The sequence below is a fragment of the Filicampus tigris genome, chromosome 11, assembly GCF_054856515.1.
Source record: "Filicampus tigris isolate MCC_2025a chromosome 11, RoL_Ftig_1.0, whole genome shotgun sequence".
In the NCBI taxonomy this organism is placed as follows: domain Eukaryota; kingdom Metazoa; phylum Chordata; class Actinopteri; order Syngnathiformes; family Syngnathidae; genus Filicampus; species Filicampus tigris.
Window position 1 is genome coordinate 4,588,415 of NC_141227.1, and position 24,865 is coordinate 4,613,279.

The window sequence follows — 24,865 nt, forward strand, 5'->3', positions numbered from 1 at the left end:
CCTCCTTGAGGTAATCGCAATAGGAACAGACATGTTTGCAAATGGAAAAGGGGGGGGTCAATTGTGTGACATACAGATTTTTCGTGGGTGGCAGGTGACGGGAATTGGATCTCCAAAACATCCTGGAGGTTTTGCAAGACACCAGAGTCCGGGTTCCTGCCAGCAGACCACAGACAGCTCCTTCACACACTAATTAACCACATGCAAATGAGCCTGCAAAGACACTAGGGGATGATTAAGAGACTTTCACCGTTGGTTTAAAAAAAGAAATGGGGTGATGGCAGGAAAAGAAAAAAAAAAAAGGAGAGCATTTGTGCTGCTACTGTGTTAAATTGAAGTGTTACATCTACAGTGCTTGACGTGTCATAGTGAGGCAAAAGTAACCTCTAGTGATTTTTTTCCCCCAAAAATAAAAATAGAAGAACGCCCCCCGCCACATCACATTTTGGTTAAGAATCATTCAATAGTTCTATATTCAACAATACACTGAATGTAGAATTACAGATTCATGTTACCTGCCACTTTACAAAGCAAGATGCAATGCAAAAGCCATGTCAAATCCGCTTTTTTAAATCAAATGCTGTTTGACCGTCACTGGCGCTGACATCAATGTAATTAATGACTTGTTTGCAGTAGTGTAGACCTGCTTAGCATCATTCTGAGATGTTTCCAATATTGTGTCCCTCTGATGTAGCAAACACGTACAAGCATGACCACTTTATTCCAAATACTGTAATTCAGTGGAACCTTGGTTTCCCAATTTAATTCATCCTGTGCCGCCGTTCATGACCCAAAATGTTTGGAAGCTGAGGTTGTGTTTCTCTTTGAAATGAATGGAAATACAAGTCATTTGTTCCAGCCCAAGAACAAAGTTATGTTTACCTTGTTTTTAATCACTGCGTAGTTAAAAATACAGTAGGGGAAGAGTGGGGTAAAGTAGTGCCAATTTTACGCAAGGGGATCACAGGAATGCCTCCAACTAAAATATGTACATATAATTTAGGATGTTGTGCATCCCTGTGTGCAATCATTTTGGATCTCAAATAAACAGTTTGAGAAATTTAGCTTTAGAAATGTTTTTTTTTTAATTTAAATGCGCTTACCTATCAAGCCATGTGTATCCCTTCTGCAGGATGAGCGAAATGGATGCCTTTTCAAAAATACGTGGTCACATGACCAACTTCTTTTATGGTTTCTAAATAACGGGTGGCACTACTTGGCACAAATTACCCCACTCTTCCCTACAGTATAGAAAGGTGAAAACATTTTATTATGAAAAACACTGTGTGGTAGCTAGCAAAACATTGTTCACCATCGTAGCCTTAGTTTTCACAGACAGTACAGTACGTGTATTGCCTGCTTTGAAAACTGCGTTGCAGTGTGAGATGCAGCGGCCATTTTGGGTATCCTTGGTGAACACCAATTAGGCTGTGCAGTCACACAGGGTTAACGACTTCATGTTAAAATGCAAAATAAGACCAGAGGATTTAGACCACGTATGTGGCTGAAGACGAAATCTGGACAGACTTTCACCTCGCAGTGCAGTTAGGACTCTGAGGTTCAATTTGTGATAATATCATATCGTGAAGCTGGGATAGCGCTACATCCCTATTCATATGTAAATATGAACAGGAGCACTGAGCACCCCTCTGACCTTGTTTTTAATGTTCTCTTTGTGCAGGGTCACTGTCCTCTAAATTGAAAACGTGTGGAGTTGGTCAGTGATTCCCAAAGTGTGGTGCTTTTAAGAAGGCTCCCACTAGTGGTATGTGAAGGAATAACTGAATCACTGAATTAACAATCAAACGGTGCATAACGTCATGATGTTTTTTTTTTCAGTTCAGTTGTATTTAACTTAAGTACAAGACTCTACATTTACTCATGACCTTCGATAGATTTTTAAATATGCATGTAAAAATTGTACTGTTATGTGCAATATACTTTATATGAATCAGGATTCAACTTCATTTAAAAAAAAATGTTGCTATGTTTAAGCATAGTTTTATTGTTAAATTTGCGCATAATATTGCAGTGGCTTACAACAATATCGAATATACTTTTTTAGGAATAAATCCTCTGCTTGGCAGTACAGGTTGTACTTGGAGAACAAAGTATTTTTTGAGGATGGTGCTTGCTGTATAAGTTTAAGAACCACTGGTAATCACTTTCTGTTGATCAGTGCAACTGCAGAGTAGATGTAAAATTACTTGAAGTGATTTTTTTGTGCTTAGTTTTAATGCCTGATAAGTACAAAAAAAAATGCAATACCTAATGAAAGATTTGTGGGTTTTGTGTTAAAAATTTGCACGGATGATGAATTCCACCACCTTCACAGAGACTGATCAGTTTAGAGAAAATAGAGTTGAGCAATATGAAAATAACAAACAACTTTTAAATGATAATGCTCAACCATAACCCAGAGTGTGACCGATGCTTACCACAAATGCATGTTGGCGTTCAGTTTATTCCTCAGCGGCGTCACAACTGCAACAGGAAAAGGGTTAACAATTGATTACTTTAAAGCCACACCTCCCAATTCTATAATGATTTATCTTTTCCCAACATACATTAGTACATGATATTACTCTTTTGCACAAGCATTCTTATTTAATAGCCTTTGTGAGTGCATGCAGATATGAGCCAGCACTGCTTGTTGTGTTCCACAGGGGAGCCTTGTCTCTGAGTAGTGCTCATCACTTTCACTATTTCTTATTCCTACATGCAAAAAGCAATATTTCTGTGCAACACCTCATATTTGAGGGTCGCCGCCTGCCTAGTGTCTCGGGTGGCTGAAGTGTGTATGTTTAATATCATTTGAGTCGCATTGCTAGGCAACACGCGTGGCGTATCATGACCCTGGATTTACAGAAACAATGGCTGACAATTGATGGGGAATTAAAGGGAAAGCTCGCCGGATGTCTCCGAGGTTGCGACGGCGAGAATGAAATCGTGCCAGTCTGAAAGCAAGCGCTCTGACATGACAGAAGACAATAATCAACACAAGCACCCCAGCTCAACTCCAAACGTAAGGAAATTGACGTAGTGATATTTCTTTTTCCTCCCCACCTGATGGTGTCTTACCGAGCTAATCTGAATAATAGCGAGCACAGACAGATTTGTTTTTTTTTTATTACCTGGGTTTATCCATGGCATGTAGCTTATTGCGTCAGGCAGGGCACGAGACTTCGGGGACGCACCGCCATCAGTGAGAAACAATACGAGAACAAAATTAAAAATTGCCCGGATACTTGGAAAAGTGGGGAGGTTAAGAGATGGCCCTGCGAACCGACCCTGAACATGATAAGCGGCCTAGAAAATGACAAATGCTGAGTGTAACCACTAATCCTGAGCATAGCACATCATAGAATTTCCGCAGAGGTTTTGAGGCATATACAGGTCGTCAGGAATGGCAGTCGTCAAGTCAGGGGAGATAAACATTCATCACGTCTATTTATGCCTAACTGCGTGGAAATAGTTTGGTGGAGCTTAATGAGTTCATTCAGATACAGATTGCGTAAATGAACGTAGCAACCGCCTTTTGATCTCATTGCTTCAGTTAATCGACATAGAATGCTGAGGGATTGTGTGAGAATAATATTTCAAGAAACAATGTTCGCGCAACACATATAGGCCTGCACATAGGAGGAGCAAAGAGGGAAGGCACGTTGTGAGTGGAAAATTCTAGTCAAGACAAATCTGAGGTCACACTCTACTGATTGTGTTGGAGCCATGATTCATGTCATGTCAGTCCACCTGGTGCAACAGCTCTCCAAGTTGTGATCACTCCTGTTTAACTGCAGATTAATGATCAGATTTAATCTGATGTAGGTGTTCATTTGCGGAATGGACATTTACAGGCTGATTCCATATTTTTTTCCCCCTCACAACTGAGTGATATAATTTTATTTTTACTCTGCTTGATATAGAAATATAAGCGTTACTAACTACCACATTTTATCCATGATTTCTTTTGTGTTTCTTCAAGCCAAAAAAATTGCCATTTGAAATCTTTCATTTTGTGTCATGTCTGGGATCTGAGAATATCCTCAGAGACTGCTAATTCCATATTTTTTTCCTGGGGTTGTATTCTTAAAAAGGGGAATGTCTAACACCATTTGCGTCAACAAGTTGCCGAATACATTGTCCAAAATACACCTCCTTTTATCCCTTTGAGAGTGTTTCAACAGCGATGTGCATCTGACCGTTTTATCAGAGGACAGCTGAATGAGCTCTGTAATTAGTGTGATAGCATCAGGGCAGTGCATAAATCACCAGTCAATTTGACAAAGACGACAACAAGAAGAGATCATAAGTTAGGTTTACAGCGTTTACATATCGCTGAGGCTGGGCCAAAACCTTGTACCGCCAAAATAGTCACTTTTCAGGAGACCTCAAAAATGGCGAGTTTGTTCAACCATTAGCATTGCATCGTGAAAGAGAGTAAGCCATTTTCAACACTTTAGATTGGTCGGTAATGTGTAAAAGTAACAACCAACGCGTGTGGACTGACCAATAGTATCGATTTTTGAAAAAATGTGAAATTCTCCAAAATTTGACTGATGAGGTTTTGGCCCGATGCCAGCGATATGTAATTTATCTCAACAATTTTAGAGCACCGCATTTGATACTACCCCAGAGATTGTGGAATTCACAGGTGAGCTTCTCTCCTCTATCCTGCATCTGTTCTTTACACATATGATTGCAAGCATGGAAAAATATGGGGAAATGCTGACTTTACTGGCCGTTGTGGGGAAAAAAAACTATAACTTATTTTTCTGCACGTAGGTCTTGCTAAGATCTGCATAAACTGACATTCAAGTGCAAGAGTTGGTGGGGCTGACGGGAAAATATCCCACTCCACTTTCTGAATATGTCTGCTGTTCCCCCAAAACTTTTTCAGCCATTGAAACTATTATTTTTTTTTTGTATAGGTTTTATTTTTTCCAAATCACTCACACTGCAGATAAGAGCCATATGCTGAAAAATATGAGTAAAACCAGCCTTTATTAAGTTGATTGAAACTTTTACGCTATTGCTCATTTTGTTCAGCTTGTGGGAAAACAAATGTGATTCAGAACCCTGATGTGAAGACTTACAGTATACAGTACAGCATTGTTGCCTACCGTATGTTAGCTTTCTTGCTCGCTGCAGTAATTTAATGCTTCAAACAAACAGGGGAGTACGGAAATCAGAACGCATTCACATTTGAGGGTCTGAAATCAGAGGATGTGGACTTTCAAAAATATTTTAAATGGTTCAAAGCTTTCTAACTTCCTTTCCGTTTTGTGTCCAATAAGCTTGCTGTAAAGAATGATGTTTAACTGAATTTTTGTGTTCAGTGTTGGATCACTACTTAAAATTGAGCACTCTGGATTGGAATATTGATATTTTGGTATCGATACCCTAGTTGAAGGCAGTCAGGCGGGTCGGCTGTCCCTGCCGATGAGGTGTCCCTTATTTATTTTTCAGCGGGTTGGCAACCCTACCCCTGAGTGAATTGTGAAGGTGTGCATGGTTTTCCATGGGGACTTTCCTTTAGTGAAAAATATGCAAATTTTCACAATGTGTAAACGAGGGTATTACCCAACTAGTGATCATTTCTGAAAGGTTAGTAATGGCATTTTTGTTATCAAGGCCGATATCAAAAGTATTCCAAGAGTTCGCTCCTACATATTTGGCTGTGAAAATGAAAATGAAGAGTCCGTTCCCTTTTGCTCACACAACCGTCTTAAAATGACACTAAAGTGTTACCATGTGAATGGTGTCCTATTTACCATGCTCAGCTCCCAGCAGGCAGCATTCTGGTAGCATCTTTGGGTGCCGGGGATCAACTTCCACTTTTATGGACACATTGTTTCCTGCAGAAACAAGAAACACTTTTAATGCGGTGTTTTTTGCTTAATTTTCCTCACCCTTTAGCAGATTGACAGTGGTAAAAACATGACAAGCTTAGCAAGCTTAAGTTGGTTATTTGGAAGAAATGGATGAAGCTAGCATCCAACTGAAAGAAGCCAAACCAATGAATGTATGTGCTAAATATTGAAGCAGAAGTCAACACTCATCTGAGGCACTGTGTGCCATTTTTGTGTTTGCATTGCCGCACATAACCTTGAGCAACTGTTACCATGCTTTTGCAAGCAACAGTTGCGACTGGCACCTTTCATGTTATTACAAGCAAATGTGTCACAACAATTACAAATTTGTCACTTTTAAGTCAAATTTCTGCATTTAAGTATGCAGTACAGAGAGGGTGTGTAATCAAGTACATCACTTAGTTTCAGCTTTGGTTGTATTTGAAATGCTCCATAAATAAAGTTGAATTAAGTTGTGCCTTTTAAAACCGTATTAAACAGAAGCGACTACAATCCGCTCACATGTACTATATCATACACTAAACACCATTATTACAACACCACCCAGTGTCAGGTTGATGCAGCTAAAATAACAGCATTGGTAATCACCAATATAATTTGTCCATGAATTAATAATTATTACACCAGTATGGAGAAGCTTTTAAAACAAAATGTACGGCCATTCTAATGCTAAAATATCAATATTATCTGTGGATTTTCAAATGTACAGTTTTATTGTATGAACAGTAAAGCATATTATTAATCATTTTTGATTTGTCATATTATCGTTGTGTGCTTACATGACTAAACAGCGTGATCCGTTTTGGTGGTTGAAAGCTCTGTCTACTATATGTGTTAATCATTGTATATTACCGATAGCTATTCGCCTCATAGTGTCCGAAAAACTTGGCTTTTCTGGCTCCAGAATCCAGGTCTTTGTGTCAATCTCATCAAGAACATCCCAGAAGTCAGTCAGAGCTTCTATGACCAGCAGGAACTGACTGTGGAGTTGATTCAAAGACGACTAACAAATGAGAGAACAAGCAGAAAGCTGTTAATGCAGGCATTCAGTAACAACATTATTTGACTGGTGCAGGCTCGAAGGAGTAACACAAAGGAGGAAATGATATCAGTGAAATTGCAGTTAGAGCATTATGAACACTAACTCAAAATTGTATTACATAAAACAGGGATGGGCAACAAATGCTGATGTATGACAAAAATTAAATTTTAAAAATGGACAAAATATGTGCATACATCAAGGTTATTTTAGTTGATGAAAACTAACAAAATAAACTAAAATTGAAATAGCATTTTTGTTAATGAAATAAAGCCGAAAGTGCTTTTAAAAAGACGAAAACTATCAAATTAACAAACTAAAATTATAGTGAAAATGCCGTTCGTTTTTGTCTGTGGCAATTAATTTAATAGACGAGCCTTTGGGGTTGATTTTAAATGTATTTATTTCAACATTATTTATTTCACGGTCGTTAGCCGGAAGAAGAGAAGGTCGAACAGTCATCTCGGAGTTGTAGTCCTCTTATAGTGTGTTGCACAATGTTCTCAAGCAGCAGCCAATTAAAAAGAGCCAACAGATGACGTCAACATGACATTTTCTTTAAGTTTGTAATTAATTAATAAGAGTAAAATATGTACACACAGCTGTCTGATTGAGCACATTTTATTTATATTCAAGCATTTTACATATTCATTTTTTTGGGTAATTTTTTTTGACATAAAATAAAAGTGAATTTATTTTTTCTTAACTTTTTTGGCTTGTTTTTTTCTTTTTGTTAAGAAAAACAACAATGTTTGAAATAAATTCAATTTATTTTTCAAATCGTCTCTTGTAGGACGGTGCACAAAATACAATAATGCACTGTGTACAGAGAAACTATTTAGTTGTTAAATTATTGCAGGTAAATGGTGTGCACATCATTATTGACCAGTTTTTAACAGCGAAACTTAAGGCAGACACATTAACATGGACACACAAACAGGGAAGTGAAAAGAAAGCTTAGAGAGGTGTGGGTGAGCAATACAGATGGTATGAGTGGGAAAGAAATTAGAGAAAAAAAAATGAACCAAAAAAATTATAGGTCATTGTGCCAGCACAGTGCACACAATTAAGCATCGTCCAGGTGCTGAGAGCCTCTGCAATTACAGCCCAATTAATGCCAGTGGCATGATTACGGTTAGCGCTCAGGATAACTATGCTAAGCCCAGTTCAGAGAGAAAAAAAAAAAAAAAGAAGAAAGAGAAGCGCAGGTAATTGAATTCCTCGTGTATCTAAGACAGGAGTACGAGTGAAAGCAAAAATGTACTAAAGACCGAACTTGAACAGTAGCTTATTGGTTCTCTTAATGATAATAGCTACACACAAGCTTAATTTAGATCTACAATGCAGCCACTCACATTCCGATTAAATTCTAATGATTTAATTACATAACGAAAGGCTGAAAGCCTATATCTATACATACATAATGACTATATTGTGTAGCAACAGAACCAAACTGCCCTTAATACACATGAATTGAAATGTGCCAACAGCAAGTGAAGTGATTCTTAATTTTGTTTTTCTCTGAAGGAAATATCTGAATAACACATGCCGAAATGAAGACATGCTACAGTATATGTCAGTGACTCTCTAGTGCCCTTGTCAGTTTGGGCCTGTCTGGCTCAAGGGCACATCAACATCATAATATTGATGATGATGATGATGATGATGATAATAAGAAAACTAATTACGTGCAAGAATAGACGGTACTTGCTAAATTAGGGCTCTAGACAAACTTTTTGCACCAGCACTAAAGTTAAGTGCACCAAAATTTTCAACTACATCACATTCAACATCGCAGTTTTACAGATTTAATATTATTATAGGGGGGAAAGAAACTATTTAACACTATATTGACTGGTAAATGATTAAACAATCTGGTCAAGAAAGTTCATTATTTTAATTACAATTCAGGAAACTTCCTGAAAAGTCTTTGTGCCTATAGTACTACTGCAACGCAGTAGTAGTTGTTGACACAGGTAGAACTGGGCGATACGGCTGAAAAGTGTTTACACAATCAAGGCTTGAAAACTTTTTTTTTTTTTTTCATTGCAGAGCAGTCTTGCGAATCAGTGACTTCATTTGGAGGAGCAACTTTTTGTTTTGTGGAGCATTTTTTTCCAGGTACCTTAACCAAGGGTTTTATTAAACTAATATGACAATTTAAATAATGAGCAACTGGTAGTCTTTTTTTCTTTATATAATCACATTTTTATTTCTTAAATTCACATTTTAAAGCTAAATTGATTTTAAAAAATATTAGCGTAACTGACTATAATGTAATTTTGAGAAAATGTATTGTGCAGAAATCAAAAGTCAAAATCAAAACTTAAAAGTCTATTGTGAAAACAAACGAATAACGTTAGAAATGATAAATGTACTATCCTATATTCATATACTTTAAATATATTATTGTTTGGCCATGGGTAGCGGTACGAAATCATCTTCTTACCTAACTAAGATAATTTACTGCTCACCTTGGCTGCATCATTGTGGAAGTGATAATGGCTTCTCCTCATAGGGTCTCGCATTTAATGTCAATAAAATCCTAAATATTGTGCTGATCGCTTTTATATTTTCACAGGTTGAAGCGGACATGAGTGCAGCTGTACATATGAATTTTGGTGACTATTGATCACCATTTTCAGACACTAAGTGACAACAGAATGTGACAAAACAAGCCAGGAAAAAAATATTGCACTGCTTGCCTCCTGCCCTCAATGATATAGACAGGCTGAGACGGCCACAGCCGCCACACCCATAAAAAATGGGAATCATTAAGATGTGCTGAATGTTCTCAAAAAAATGTTGTTTTTTTTTTCTTGTTTTCCAAAATGATTTAATTATGACTTGGGCAATTATTCTACGTGGCTGACGATATAGTATTGAATTACATCAGTTATATTATTCAGTACAACTACAAAATCCAGTTTTTACTGACGAGCACAATAAAGAGATAATTTGGAAAGGAAAAAAAAACAATGCTCTTTTTATGCATAATACACAAACCAAAAATGCACCAAACTTTGGGCCAAAAACCGAGGTATGGACCACACCGTGGGTTACCTGTACCATCCCATTCTTACTAATTCGATTACGATTCAGAGGCCCATGATTCGATTCAATTCCGATTCAGAGGCTTATGATTCGATTCAATTCCGATGCATCAATGCATTGGCTTACATTTTATAGTCCATGCAAGACACTCTTACCCTTTTGAAAACAAAAAACTCAAGGAAGAGCAATGATTTATATTTCACACTTTGAATTCGCTGCGCTCGTATGAGGTTTTGCTTGTTCCGTCATCTTGTCACGTATTAGCTTAGCCTAGCACAGACATCTTGTGTACAAACGCACTTATTAATCACGTCGACTAAACTACTATCGACTATTAATACCTATGAATCCATTCAGAATATTTTTCATATGCCAATCGATGCATCGGGAAAAATGATTCTCGTCCCCACCCCTAACTCCTTCTATACACATTTACCTGTTTATGCGTGAGCATTTAAGTTAGATTAGTAATGAAAACTATAAGAGTATATTGATATAAAGCCCTCATTCACTTAAAAACCCTGAAGTTAGATACTGCATACACTGTTAGATTAGGATACGCAGTAGTTAATTTCTGCCCTGAGTAGCACGTCTTGGCCCTGCAACAGAGCAAGCGATAATTAGTCTTTCAAATGAACATGTCAGGACTGCCGACAGACAGGCCCTTCCCCCTGCCCTACACTCGTGCGCACACACACTCACCCATCACTCATCAGACCAAAAAAAATGCACTTGGCATAGATGTGCATGTACACACACAGACACAGCACAAAGACGTACATCCATGCACACACCCGCACACTTCATGTTGTAGTGTGGGAGAGATCCATCACCAGCCCAGCAGGCAGACAGGCTCCATACGGTAGCGCTGTTCTAAGCTGGTCCTCACTGTATGCCTGCCATGTATCAACACACACACACACAAGCGTATGCGAACATGCACACATGCAAACACACGGACACCGACGCTTGCAAAAGCACGCACTCTGTCAGTCCCTCAAACAATATCTTTGAAAATCTGATAAAGCTTTTGATATTGGGCAGTCGTTTTTATGAGGGACAAAGCAATCATTGGTGTGACGAGCTAACTGAAAGGCTGAGATGAATGCATAGCCACAATGAAAGAGGCAAATAATAACGAGGATGCAAACAAGTTAACAAAAAAATCCAGAGTTGGTTTCACATAAAACAGCTGCATAACAAGCCAGTAGCTTCATTTGGCCATGCAACCTGAGTAACTCCTCCTAACTTTGAACCAGAGGTCTCTGTCCTTGAGGCACTGCCCCTTGGTGAAAGTTGAACATTTTTATCAAGTCACCTCACAGCACGCCACAAGGGCTACCTCAACAAGGGGGTTGGACCAGCTGACCTGGTACCCCAATAACCACATGAGCAGGCTTAAGGCAACCTAAAGCCACCTACTCGGGCCTGACCCCAACACACGCCAGGTTTTTAGCCCCAACCTCCAATACACGGAGATACGTGTTGGATGTCAATCATATATTCTGAAATAGTGGAAAGCTGACGTCTCTGTCGACCAGACTATGGCTCTGCGTTCTTGGCCATGGCAAAAGTCTGGGGCTTGCAGTCAACAAAGTCTATGACTCTCCAGCCCTCCAGCAGGAACACAGAGTGTCTATTGGCAAGGAAAAAAAGACAGAGAAACCCCCAGTCAAAGGTACTGTAAACCATTCTTGGCTAGGTGTGACTCTACCTATCAGTTACGATCGATTCAGTGGCCTGAGAACACAACGGCACTTTCTTTCATTTTCGTGGAGCTTCCTGTAGAAAAGACGAGGGCCGCCAAGGCACCAATGACCTGTCTGTTGTGAGGGCAAATAGAGTGGTTTGAGATGGGCATGACAGCAGAGCAGTATTAGCCAAAGCTATTTTAGCAGCATTAAGCCTCTGATTTCATCGGGGACCAGCCACCTCCTCTGCAGCAAAGAAAGTAGACATGTTGAGCTGTGGGAACTTGGTGAGCAGTTGTTATTATGGGTCCTCTGTGGCAAGAGTACTTACACACAGAGTGTAAGAAGCAAGGGGCCAGATTGAACTGCTTAAAATGACTGGCGATACTAGGCCGCAGGAAAAAACAAAAGGAGAATTTTGGTTGTAGAGAAAACAAGCATTTGGTTGGTGTGACAGAGAAAAAAAACAACCAGTGATGGCAATAGATAATATGCTGTGATTAGTGACCATCATATGCTATATGCTAAAGAAGTGATTTCGGACAAGACAGAGGTCTTGTCAACTTCGAATGTGCAAAAAAAAAAAAGAATCTAAAGAATGCCATACTAATGCTAAAGTTGTTGGTTTGAGCAGCTGATTCAAATCACATTTCAAAATGAAGTATTTTTATAATCGTTTTACCCACCATGCAAAAAAATTGGAGTGATATTTAGGAATAGGTACAAATGCGATAAGCATATGGCAGATACGAGTTAAACAGCATATGCAAACATAAGGTAAATATTTCAACAAGTATGTATTTTTTACATTTCCGACTCGTCATTGATATAATCATATTTTGTAAAAAAAAAAAATCTTTTTTAAATTGCATACCTGCGGTGTCCATTTTAAAAGAAGGGGGACTGGCAAATCAGCTGAGCATTCAGGAGCCTCTGCCGGGTGCTGTTGATAGGGTAAGATTGGGCAGTTAAATTAAAATCAACCCAAACATACTTTTTTCAAGAATATGTTCCAAGCAGGCCCACTAACTGAAACACGGCATTCTGATTAGTATTGCGTTTGTGGCATATGAGTTGAGCAGCAAAATCCACCCCTTTTAGTGATCATAGGGGGCGGCCATTTTGTCACTTCTGTCGACTGAAAATGACATCACAACTGCCCAGGGCTCAGGTAAGGCGCAATCTCGACTCAGCTCCAGAAAACAGTTCAGCCGTGATTGGTTGTTACCTAAACCCTGGGTAGTTGTGATGTCATTTTCAGTCGACAGAAGTGACAAAATGGCCGCCCCCAAAGATGGCTAGATGGCTAAAAATAAGTGGATTAACTCTTATTCCACAAAAGCAATATTTATCAGAAAGCCTTGTTTCAACTAGTGGGCTTGCATACAACATATTCTTGGGAAAAATATGTTTGGGTTGACTTTTAAGTACCCGAAATGAAGAACATGACAAAATCAACTCCACATGAACATATAAAATATAATATTAAAATAGCTAACATATAAAATATTTTAAACATTAAATAATATTAAAAAAACCATTTGTGAATAATAAAAAAAAAGCTTATACATAAATTCAACCAACAAGATGTCTACTATTTAGTGTGACAAAATTTGATTGGACATTTCAGATTTTTTTTTCTACTATGAAGATTTGGTGTAGACAACAACAATCCAAAGTCCATTCCAACAACATACAGATGTGTCCCATTTCAACTTAACGGGTAGTGCTTCAAAAATAGTTGTACCTCAATCCTAGATTTGACAGTAAAAGTACACTAAGCGAAGGTCATCAATATGTTTTTGATCTGTATGGATAACATATTTTCTCTCCCTTTTTACCATCTATCCATAAGTTTGCATATTTACCCTTGCTTTCCCTTCCCTGTCATCCACAACTCCTGCACTGTTCCCCCCATGCTGTGCTTAGTGAGGGATGACCTGGCACTAGATCTGGTGGAAGAAGCTGGAAGGCAGGAAGAACTGTAATGGTTTTTTACAGTTCCAGAAAGAAGAGTGTAAATGGCCAGGTGGGCAGCTGGGCACAGAGTGGGCTCACAGCATTCTCCCTTGTCCCAGGTGGTCATTAGCTGGGCTTAGTTAAGCATCGCCTCACAGTGGTAAAGTCAAGCAAATATTGTAAATCAACAGCTGCCCGAACTCTTAATAAGTGCCATGTATTAACAGTGAAGATGAAACTATATTCGCAATAAGCATTAACCTACCAAATTTTACTTAACCATTTCTTTTTGCAACCAACTAATAAAAGAAAAAGAAAAATGTACGATACTATTTTGATGTATTATAGAGACATATGCATTACACCAAGCAAAGAAGCAATGCACAAATCTAACAATATGAAAGCAGGTAGGCAAGGGAAAAACAAAGTAAAATGGTCAAATAAAATCAGTGTCTCAAGATGACTTGGAGAGTGAAATCATGGACATCATCTCAGCTGCCCCTATAAATTTTAATTGAATGCTTCTTTCCTGAGCTGATTACAAACTACTGAGCCGGAGGACATTGCACTGATATGTCCCGCTATCGTGCCCATACCCTACCGTCATTTGTTTGTTTGTTTGTTGGCATCCACTGCAGCCTGCTCATCATCCTGGAAAGGGGATCCTTCCATATGTGTCCCTTTTCAAGCTGTCTTTCTTTTTGACCCAAAATTGTTTTTCCGGCAGTTTTACTTTGCTCAGATGGAGTGTGAGGGGCCTAGAATATGGGACGTTGTTAAACGGAAAAAGGTTTAAAACTGGACTGTGAGCTTGTGATGCTGAATTTAATATGAATGTTATATTTTGTTTGATTATATTATATTTGTCATATACAAAGATTAGTACTATTATCATTATTATATAAAATTGAAAAACATTTCAAATTGTAATTTGGCAATGCAAAATATATGAGGCTTGATATGTGTAACGTCCATTGTTCCTAGACTTTTATCTTAAATGGCAGCTAGCAAGAGAATTACAGTACATTCAAGTTTTTCTTCCTTTGGCTTCTCCTATGAGGGGTAACAGCGGGTCATGTGCAAGATTCCATTCAGCCATTTAAGGTAGCATGGTTGTTGCTGTCCATGTACATAGTCTTAAAAGCAGCAAGTGATGTCAAGCCAATGTAGATAAGACTAAGTGTACTTGCTTTCTCTGTTCATAGAGGATCATTTTCCATCATGCCGAGGTCTGTGTGGAGATGTTTTATCTGTGCTACATCTCAGTCGGAGTGGGTTATCAAGTCTGTACACCCTCTCCAGTTTGCCCCAGATTTGAGGACCCAGATGTAAATCACTGATTTGCTATCAGCAAACTGAATGGCCCATATGTGTTAAATGAAGTCCGACCTGGATTTGGATTGGCTGAATATCAACATCAAGATGAACCACGTTCCATGTGATAATGAATCATTTTTATCGTGAAGATGACCTAGTCATCAATTCCGACTGTGTGCTTTCATACATTTAAGTAAGAAACACACTTACCTTAGACTTGAGGTTAATGGTAAGAATGTGCTGACGCCCAGAGGAGTCCTCAGCTTTCATCCTTAACATTTGAAACTGCGTGTCTATGAAAAGTAGCCTGCAAATATAAAAACACGCACACATCAACATATTCATCTGTTGACAGAGAAGGGGTCGCACTCGCAACATCATCATTAATGCCTACAGAATGCAACATCTGGACACTGTCACTGTTTTGCGCTTTAACGCAACACTCTTAATGCCAGTACATTAGAGTACAGGTGTCCGTTTCACAAAGCAGGTTCATCAAACTCTGAGTCTAATCCTGAAGTCTGACTTGATCTACTCTGAGATAGGAAACGCTAAGTTTCCGGTTCCGGAACAGCTGATTTAAATCAGTTTACTCAACTCGGAGTACCTTCACTTGGAGTTAAGCACGTACACCACAACTATAAAAAGACAGCATTAATGGAGCCCCGATTCGCTGAGTCACCATGGCAACGAGGAAGCGGTGTGCGAGAACATTACTGTTCGGTTCAACATATGCAGAAGTTGCAAGTACTTTGCAATAATATAACAGGAAAACCGTTTGATTCCGCCTATGAATTTATTTCATTTAGGTGCAATATCGCGGGGGAGAAGCACACTTAACAGCTGAAGAAATATAAAAACATTGTTCAGACTAAGACCTCAGCATAAGATCATGTCTGCACTGAAAAAAAGGATGGTTGAATTTACTCAATTAGATTTCGTCAGGTGGTTGCACAATATAAAATAATCTGGAGCCAGATACATTTTTTTAAGTACCGTATTTTCCGGACTATTAACCGCACTTTTATACAAGCCGCACCCACTCTATCTTTTTATAATTAATGAAAAATACATGTATAAACCGCACCTATCTATGTTGAAAAATTAGATATTCACTGGAACAGGAAAAAGAGAAAATAAACCGTATTTATTTATCTGACTGACCTGTTTTCTGAATCTGAGCCATGATTGGTCATTGTGAGCACTGTGACGTCATTTTCAGTCGACAGAAGACAAAATGGCCGCCCCCAGAGATTGCGAAAAACGAGTGGATTAACACTTATTTCACAAATGCAATATTTATCAGAATGCCCTCTTTCAACTAGTGGGCTTGCATAGAACATATTCTTGAAAAAAAATGTTTGCGTTGACTTCCACTTTAACGACACACATTAAGGTATTTCTCAACGTTAACAATAATCGCCAGCTAAGATAGTCATCACAACTCAGTTAGCAAACATCAACAGCTAACATGTGACTATAGCAGCAAACGTGTGTATATGCGTGTGCGTGTACGGGTGTATATGCAAGGGAATTTAGACAGGAATAGGGAGGAAATTTGGTAAGGCAGATGAAGCGGAAAAGTAACATTTGGCTATGTTTCAATTTTTAAAACCCATTTGAAGACACATTTCTATTCTCTGGCTTTTGATCCGACCTGTGACTGACAAATGTTCTCCTATTTTCCGGTGTCTATTGTATATAGTGTAGTTTTGTGTTAATTTATTGATTACACTCATTGTATTATGGCTATTTTGTTGATGTATGTAAAGTGCTTTTTTACAGCTTTAACTGTTGTGAAATGCACTATATAAATAAAATTGTACTGTACAGTATTGTATTCAGTGTAAAGCTTAAATAATTACTGAAGAATAGCTTGTAGCTTAGCTCACTACATTTTCCAATGCTGAGCATTTGTACATCTTGATAAAACATTGAACCAAAGAAAAAAAAAAAACGAAAACTAATAAACTAATAAAATCACACGTCTCTGGATGACTTTACGAGTGAGATCATGATCGCATGCTATGCTCGGCTTATAAATTAGAGCCCTCCTTCCTGAGCTGATTACAACCTGCTGAGGCGGAGGACACTGCACTGATCTGTCCCAATCATGCGCCAACACTACAGTCAGATTTACTGCCATGCTGCTGCTCCAGCACACTCTGAAGGAGTGAGAGCTGTCCCCCTTCCAGTACAGTTTCCAGTCAACTGAAACTTTGAGACAAAAGACTCATCCAAGACAAAGAACTTGGAGAGTCCTCCTCTAGATTTACAGTACCTTACAACGTGGGCAGAGCTTGACATGGCTGTATATCTGCCGAGGATTAATGGAGTGTGTTTGCGAGGAGTGATGGGAGCAGTGTCCCCAGGGATGAGACGCACACATGCTCTTAGTAAAGTGATGGAACGATGGCAGACGATGTCCGCAGCGAGTAGCTCATAAATGTGACTGTTCAATCGCACACTTGCAATCAAACAAGTGAAGGGCATCCACGTTGAAGTCTACACATACAAATGCACAATGTAATGATGAGGCCAATTTGCTTCTTTTTCCCCACATCTTATCCCCAATCGCTCTACATCTATTGTATCTCTATATTTATCTTCAAACACACAATCTTTTTTTGTAATTCGTACACATCCTTGCCTTTGCAGTGCTTTGATACCGATAGCAGAGCAAGATGCCAAAAGTAGATAAATATAATCTAGCAGCAGAAGACAGCTTCTGCATCATGATAACTTAATATCCTCGAGTACTCATACACAAATAGTATAGAGCAATAAAAAAACCATTAGGGTTTACAGCTATAAATACACAAATCTGTCAAGCAAGACAATTTAATACATCTGTCCAAGTGAACAAAGGGACAAGCATCCAAAGAGCTGACACTTTGTAGAATGCATTAATTAAATAATTGTGGCTCTATGAGAAGAAATATATAATCCAGTGACCTCACACTTTAGTAATGGCACCAGCAAAAGCCTAATCATATCCTTTGTGTCTCTTGAGATACCAGCAGACAACAGCACAGAATATCAGAACAGCACCCGCAACACGCTAAATTAGAGAGTTGAACAATTTCAGGCTCAAATAGACAAAAAAGTGAAATACATTTATTTCACATATCACAAATCACATACATATATGTATGTGTATAAACTCAATAAAAATATAAAGGCAACACTTGTTTTTGCTGCCATTTTTTATGAGATGAATTCAAAGGTCGACAAATTTTTCCACATACTAAATCTGTGATAGTAAGCACTTCTCCTTTGCCAACATAATCCATCCCACCTCAGAGGTGGGCCATATCAAGATGCTGATTACACACCATGATTAATGCACAGGTGCGTCTTAGACTGCCCACAATAAAAAGCCACTCTGAAAGGTGCAGTTTTGTTGTATTTGGGGGGGCCTTGGTCTGGGGACTCAGAAAACCACACGCCCCACACGCTGATATGTGCCATATACACACGCGCACACGCACACGCACGCACGCACGTGCGTGACACACACACACACACACACACACACACCCACACACACACACACACACACACACACACACACACACAGTATATACTGTATCTGCTGCAGCTATGGCTTGCTTGATCGTTTTCACCTCGCATGGTTCCTTTTCCCATTTGTGGAAATAATAAAAAACAACTAACTTTCTCAAGTCAGTAAACATGAAGAGTAAAGGCATGAAAATCCTTGGGCATGGGGGTGAGCAGTAATTTTTTGGGGCCACGTGATACCAACCGACCTACTTGACCTCATGTTTTATTAATTAATACATGGTATGCCATCTTCGACCAATTAGGATGACCACACTCTCAAAATGCACTAATGGAGAGACAGATCCAAAGTAATAGAGACGACAGAGAGAGTACAAGTCATTTACCTGGTCCAATCAGCAGACAGGATTACATCTAAAAACCCCTAGTGGCTATTAACACAGCCCGTGCCAATTAAGACACTAAGCGACTCTCAAGTGCTTTGGAGATTGAGGCCCACTGTGTATAATGCCTCATAACCATACTGCCACATTGAAAATTATGTTGGTCCCATTTCCAGCATATCTTCCCCCCTTCTATTAAAACCTGAGAGTCTTCAATTAGAGCTATTTGCATTTTACTAATATCATAATTGTAGCCGTGGTCATTAGGAGCAAAGTGGAAAATGAGTATAGTAGCCAAGGCTTAATCTAGGCAAGAGAAGAAGCGGTATCACCAATCTGCCCCTCCACTCCTCCTGAGGAGAGAAGTCAGTGGTATTTACAGGGCCTGTCACAACACATGTACTGACAGTTATTAAATGTGACCAGGATTCAACCATAACTCAATAACTAAAAATAAGGAAGTCATTAAGAACCATTTGTTAGTGTGGAGTTGTGTTGTTTCAGGTCAACCAATCAGAACATACTACTCGAAGAGCACAGCAGTGGATGTTACTCTAATTAAAAACACCTTGGCACAGTTACAAACAATCATATCTCTGGGGAGCATGCGCAAAAAGTTCCAAACATTAATATCAGAGAAACAAATTGGTTATTTCCTTAATAGCTATATCTTGTGATACATTTTTGTTTCAGTAGAAGTTCCCTGAATAGCCACTTGGATGAAAAGGGAATTTATGAAACCAATACCAATGTTAACCAATGTTACTGTTAAAGTTCTAGCAGCCTTTCTCAGGGAAATTATGTCAAGTGTTTACAAACACCATATAAAGAGAAAAAGAAATGCTATCAAGTTATAGCATTTGAATTTATGTACAAAAAGATATGCAAGCTATGGCAGCCTTAACATCATTTAACTATAAAAGCAAACATTCATGATTGGACTGGACATTGGATTTCTTTTTAGCAGAGTAGAATCTGAATTTGTCTGCTTGCTTTCGCAAATACAAAAAACAAAAACCCAAGTAAAAAAAATTCTACTCAACTACACTCAACAAAAAATAGGAATGCAAAACTTTTGTTTTGCTTCAATTTTCTTATAAGATGAACTCACAGTTCTTAAACTTTTTCCACATACACAATATCACCATTTCTCTCAAATATTGTTTACAAACCAGTCTAAATCTGTGATAGTGAGCACTTCTCCTTTGCCGTGATAATCCATCCCACCTCACTGGTCTGCCATATCAAGATGCTGATTCGACTCCATGATCAGTGAACAGGTGTGCCTTAGACTGCCCACAATAAAAGGCCACAACCTTTGCAATGCAGAAAGGAGCATATTTGAATTTGATGCCGATGTGACATAGGATCGTGACGCCCACGTCACGGTTGTTACACGCCCACTCTACTTAGGGAAAACGACTGACAGCAACACGCACAGCATCTAAAACCTTGCATCGGCTGCCAATCTCAAATGAGTTGAGGAATAAACTGCAAAGTTGAGGAATAAAAATATTTGCACCTATAGCTATAGCCTGTTATAACCTATCATATACTTACATTTACACCATTACAGCATTCATATTGTAGCCATATGTATAACCTGTTCATAGTCTGTATACTCATAATATATATTCATGTTTATAGTCCTCATAGTGTGTACAGCTGTAATATATCTATATTCATATTGCTAAAGCACTTCTAGAAGGATGCAAACTGCATTCCATTGCGCTTAACTTGTGTTGTGTGCAATGACAATAGAGTTGAATTCTATTCTACTCAATTTATCTTTGGGGAAAGTACAAAGCATTACAGAACCAGAAATGTGCTGTGTTCAGCACATTTTCGTAGAGTTGTCTTCGTCAAGTCAACTGTCTTTCACACACAGGGAATTTTTTCCACCTCCACGTTGGCACCAAGCGACCTCGTGTGTTTGCTGGCTGGTTCTCAAAGGGATACTGTGCATGCATATATGCTCTTTTTTTTTTTCTGGAATCCACCTACAGGGTACACCCCCATGGTGATGCCGCGTGACCGTTCAGCCGCCAGAGAGGTCGGAAACCTGTGTATAAGTCACTTAAAACCCAGAAATGTAATTAGTGTGAAAAAGCGTGTGTGAAAGCTTTGGTTGCCATCTTCCACAAAATAGGCCAAACACAGCACAATTTTGGCAATTCCAACAGAGACAATAAAGTGTGGAGATGTGGAGATGCGGAGCACCCCCCCCCCCCCCCAAAAAAAAGTCTCCTCTAGTCTAAAGCCTCATTCAACATCATGGTCTCAGTCAATCAGATATAGCGAAGGGCAGGAACCTCCTCTGGCCACAGTCCAGATATTCTTGTAGTTGTTTTTTTTTTTTTTTTTAACTTTATTGAGCACTCAACACGGATGGCTCTCTTGAGCCGTTAATCGTGGAGTTGCTCCTCTCACTGGTCATGTAGCAAGCAAGCAAGCAGCAAAAGTACAGACGGTCACGCACACATCGTGGTGAAATAAAAAGAATGTGGAACAATATCATAGAGCTCTGTGGGACTAAGAGCTACGCAACACAGCCAGCTTCCAATAGCGAGAAAAAAGGATCAACGAGGAAGCAAGGAATATCTTTGTGCATCTGGTGAGTATTGACCATATTCACCGCTCTATAGATCGTAATCATATTGCCTTCGCGGTGGCGAATAAACGACAAGCCATGCTAAATGCTAAGCTAACCTTAGACCAGGTGTGGGCAATTCCGGCCCTGTATCCTGCACGTTTTCCGTTACCCTGGTGCAACCCACCTGATTCAAATGATCAGGATCGTTATCCAGCTTCTGCAGACCTTGCTGATTATATGATTCAGATCATTTGATCCAGGTGTGTACCAGCAGGGAGAGATGGAAAACAGGATCGGTTACCGGCCCTCAAGGGCCGGAATTGCCCACCCCTGCCTTAGACTGACAAAGATAGCGTGTTTAACACCGCAATTAAGTGATTGCGTGATCCGAGTAGACTTTAAACAGATGTCTGGATGCAACAGTTTTAAACAAGAGTGTATCAAACTTTGCACAACAAAATAGCAGGCAAATTAATTAATATCTGGACTGAACGAGAAAGCAGAAAATAATTACTATATGCTACGCCCTCCGTCATCCAGGAGGAGTGGCCTATAAACTTAAAAGTTTATTAATATAGTATATCCAGGAGGACAGACAATGGACGGATAATAATAATAATCCGCAATATATTTTAAAAGGCACTTCTTTTCAATTGAACTCATTCTAAACAGAGGAAGGTGTTGTTGTTTACCTGTGATGCACCTGTATAGAAGATTAACATAGTTGCTAAAGTTAAGCTTCACTTTAACAGGCATGTTAAGATTCTAGCTTTATGTAGCTTTGGCAGTAAGGCTTCAGTCAGACTGCAGGTAAATGCGACCCAGATCTGATTTTTTTTTCTTTTTTTTTTGCCTGTATGTGACTTGTATAAGATTTTGTTATGACAATCAGAACAGCTCAATCCCGATTTTTCCAAATCCAACCTGGGTAACTTTTATATGTAGTCCAAGATCGGATACATATCAGATTTTTTGCAATGCTACCTCAGGCTGAACGGGCAAGTTGCATGTATCCAACCTATATGTCACCAAAAGCCCAATATGTGTTGACTTTATATTTCACTTTAATTTAATCCCTCTTGAAAAATGAAGAATAAAGTAGACATTTGTGGTGATAGTTGTAATTCAACCATGCAGATGGATCATTTATTACGCACGGCAATGGCGTGACGTCATCTTTAGTAGACGTCTCCATGAAATCTGGAGATCAAAAAGCCGCGCCTCATTTCCCCAAAATATTTCTACCTCGTCCCACATTGCTCCTTTGAATTGAGCATTAAGACCTGCAGTCTGAACGTGGCCTAATTTTCTTTGGAAGATCATTTTGGCTTTATTTGCCATGTACTTTATTTCAGCAGGCCTCACTCACTTGTCCCACCCAAGGGTTTCCATTTCCAAGATGAGTTGGGAGTAGTACTGTGGAGGCGGTATAGAGTAGCACATTGGATGGTTTTTGAGGCAAACTTCCTGAAATAACAGACAACAATGACACCAAATTACAATGCATATTACAACACTTCCACTCACTGCATCACTAAGTCTCTAACAAAAAAAAACAAAAAAAATACAGTGGTACCTCTACTTACGAACGTATCTTCATATGAAATTTTCAAGTCACGAAACGCCTCAACAGGAAAATATTGCCTCTTGTTACGAAAGAAATTTCAGGATACGAAAGGAAAAAATACAGTATGGGCTGCTACTCGCAGCTCCAGTTTACTGAACGCAACATACTCATAGCTGCTATGCCAGTGGCTATTACCGAGCATCTTCCTGGCATCCCATTGGCTAAGAGGGACCTCTAGCGTATGTGTCTAGGTGTGTAGATAGACAGGTAGATAGATAGATAGATATGTCTATGCAGCGTCCTCGTCATTCGCGAAAGCGATGAGGACAGCAATTAAAAGGTAAATGACCATCATTTTTATTCTAGTCTTTGTTTTTTACATTATGCACAACTCTCATTTATTGTGCAATAATCTAATTGTAACATGTGTTTGTTAAATGTTTTGATGCATTATAAAATATTTATATCTGAATATTGGGGGGCTTCGAACGGATTAGGCCATTCACATGGAAAACTCGTCTCTACTAACAAAATTTTCTACTTAAGAAATTTCTTCCAGAACCAATTAATTTCGTAAGTAGAGGTACCACTGTATGGTAAACCTGAGTCAGTGCCAGCATGTATGTAAACAATACACAGGTCATTACACTATTGATTAATTCAACAGAATACTGTATAATGTCCGTGTATGTCCTTGCCTCCAAATCGATGTTATCAATAGTGTGAGACCCGCATGAACTTTTTTCATAAACCAACATTGTCAACAAAGCAATGTAAACCAATACATCATTGCCCTGCTTACCAAGACAGTCTTCAGTTCCAGAATAAAACTGACAAGATCAGTCGACTGATGTAGTCTCTGCAAGAGAGGGAAGAGACATCCTTGAATGGCAAGATAATAAAGTGACACTATTTTTTTTTTTTCCTCAAGCCCGGCATTCAAATCAAACATGTTTGTGATTAATGGAGGCTGCCACCTCCTTTAATAATTAATGATAGCTTAAAGGCTGCGAAAATAATGAACTTTGCAGCCCGAGGTGAAATATCAATCTCATGCAAATAACCCTGAGGGTCCACATAACAAATAGGGACATTTTCCAGGCGGTGTTAATTAAACAGTGAAAAATATTTTTTCTCTGCTTCTGAGTGAAGTGTGCCTGATGGGTGCACAGGAACAATGCCAGGTATGACACAGTCAACACAAAAGATGTGAAATGACTCAGACAAAAACAATCAATCAAATATTTTTATCAGTATAGTATCTGCATACTGTAATGCAGTGATTCCTAACCACTGTGCATTATTAGTGTGCCATGCGAGATAATCAGGTGTGTCATGGGAAATTATCCACCATCACTTGATTGGTCCAAAATGTAAGTGCAGTTATTCAACTGCAAATAATGCAACTTTGTCCATCTATCTATGCCATTGATGTACAGTGACAGGCGAAAAATAAATAAATGCTCTTCCACTATATGGCAGAACTGTTAACCTGTTGTCATTCATACAAAGATTTTATGCTAAGTAGATTTGTGAGTATATTGAGAAGATATCATCATTTTTTCAGTGTATGCTTTTCGTGACATTTTTATTTGGTGGTTTGCCGTGAGTTTGCTAATGTAAAATATGTGCCTTGGCCCAATACAGGTTGGGAAACACTGCTGTAGTGTAAGCATATATTACCTGCTTTACAATGTGTTCATAGCCATGTAGCAGGTGTTTTAACTTCCAACAGCAATGCAACCTATAACAATAACGGGATACCGGTAAATATTTACAGCTTCAGCTAAGAATGGGTAAAAAAAACAAACAAAAACAAAACAGTCCATGTTTGGCGGCTGTTTAGGCCCCTTACACACACTAGAAT

General features: G+C 38.9%; 1 protein-coding gene across 1 annotated transcript in view; it reads right to left on the minus strand.

Moving 5' to 3' along the window:
* fancl (FA complementation group L) overlaps positions 1 to 24,865 on the minus strand; it is a 31,699-nt gene that overhangs the window by 4,034 nt on the left and 2,800 nt on the right. The window contains exons 3-11 of the mRNA XM_086044851.1: positions 24,682 to 24,742; positions 23,801 to 23,857; positions 22,801 to 22,898; positions 15,144 to 15,240; positions 12,532 to 12,600; positions 6,726 to 6,876; positions 5,775 to 5,858; positions 2,439 to 2,484; positions 75 to 156 (exon numbers count right to left, since the gene is read on the minus strand). Of these exons, the coding sequence (XP_085900977.1) occupies positions 75 to 156; positions 2,439 to 2,484; positions 5,775 to 5,858; positions 6,726 to 6,876; positions 12,532 to 12,600; positions 15,144 to 15,240; positions 22,801 to 22,898; positions 23,801 to 23,857; positions 24,682 to 24,742 (745 nt within the window). The remainder of the gene's footprint in view (positions 1 to 74; positions 157 to 2,438; positions 2,485 to 5,774; positions 5,859 to 6,725; positions 6,877 to 12,531; positions 12,601 to 15,143; positions 15,241 to 22,800; positions 22,899 to 23,800; positions 23,858 to 24,681; positions 24,743 to 24,865) is intronic.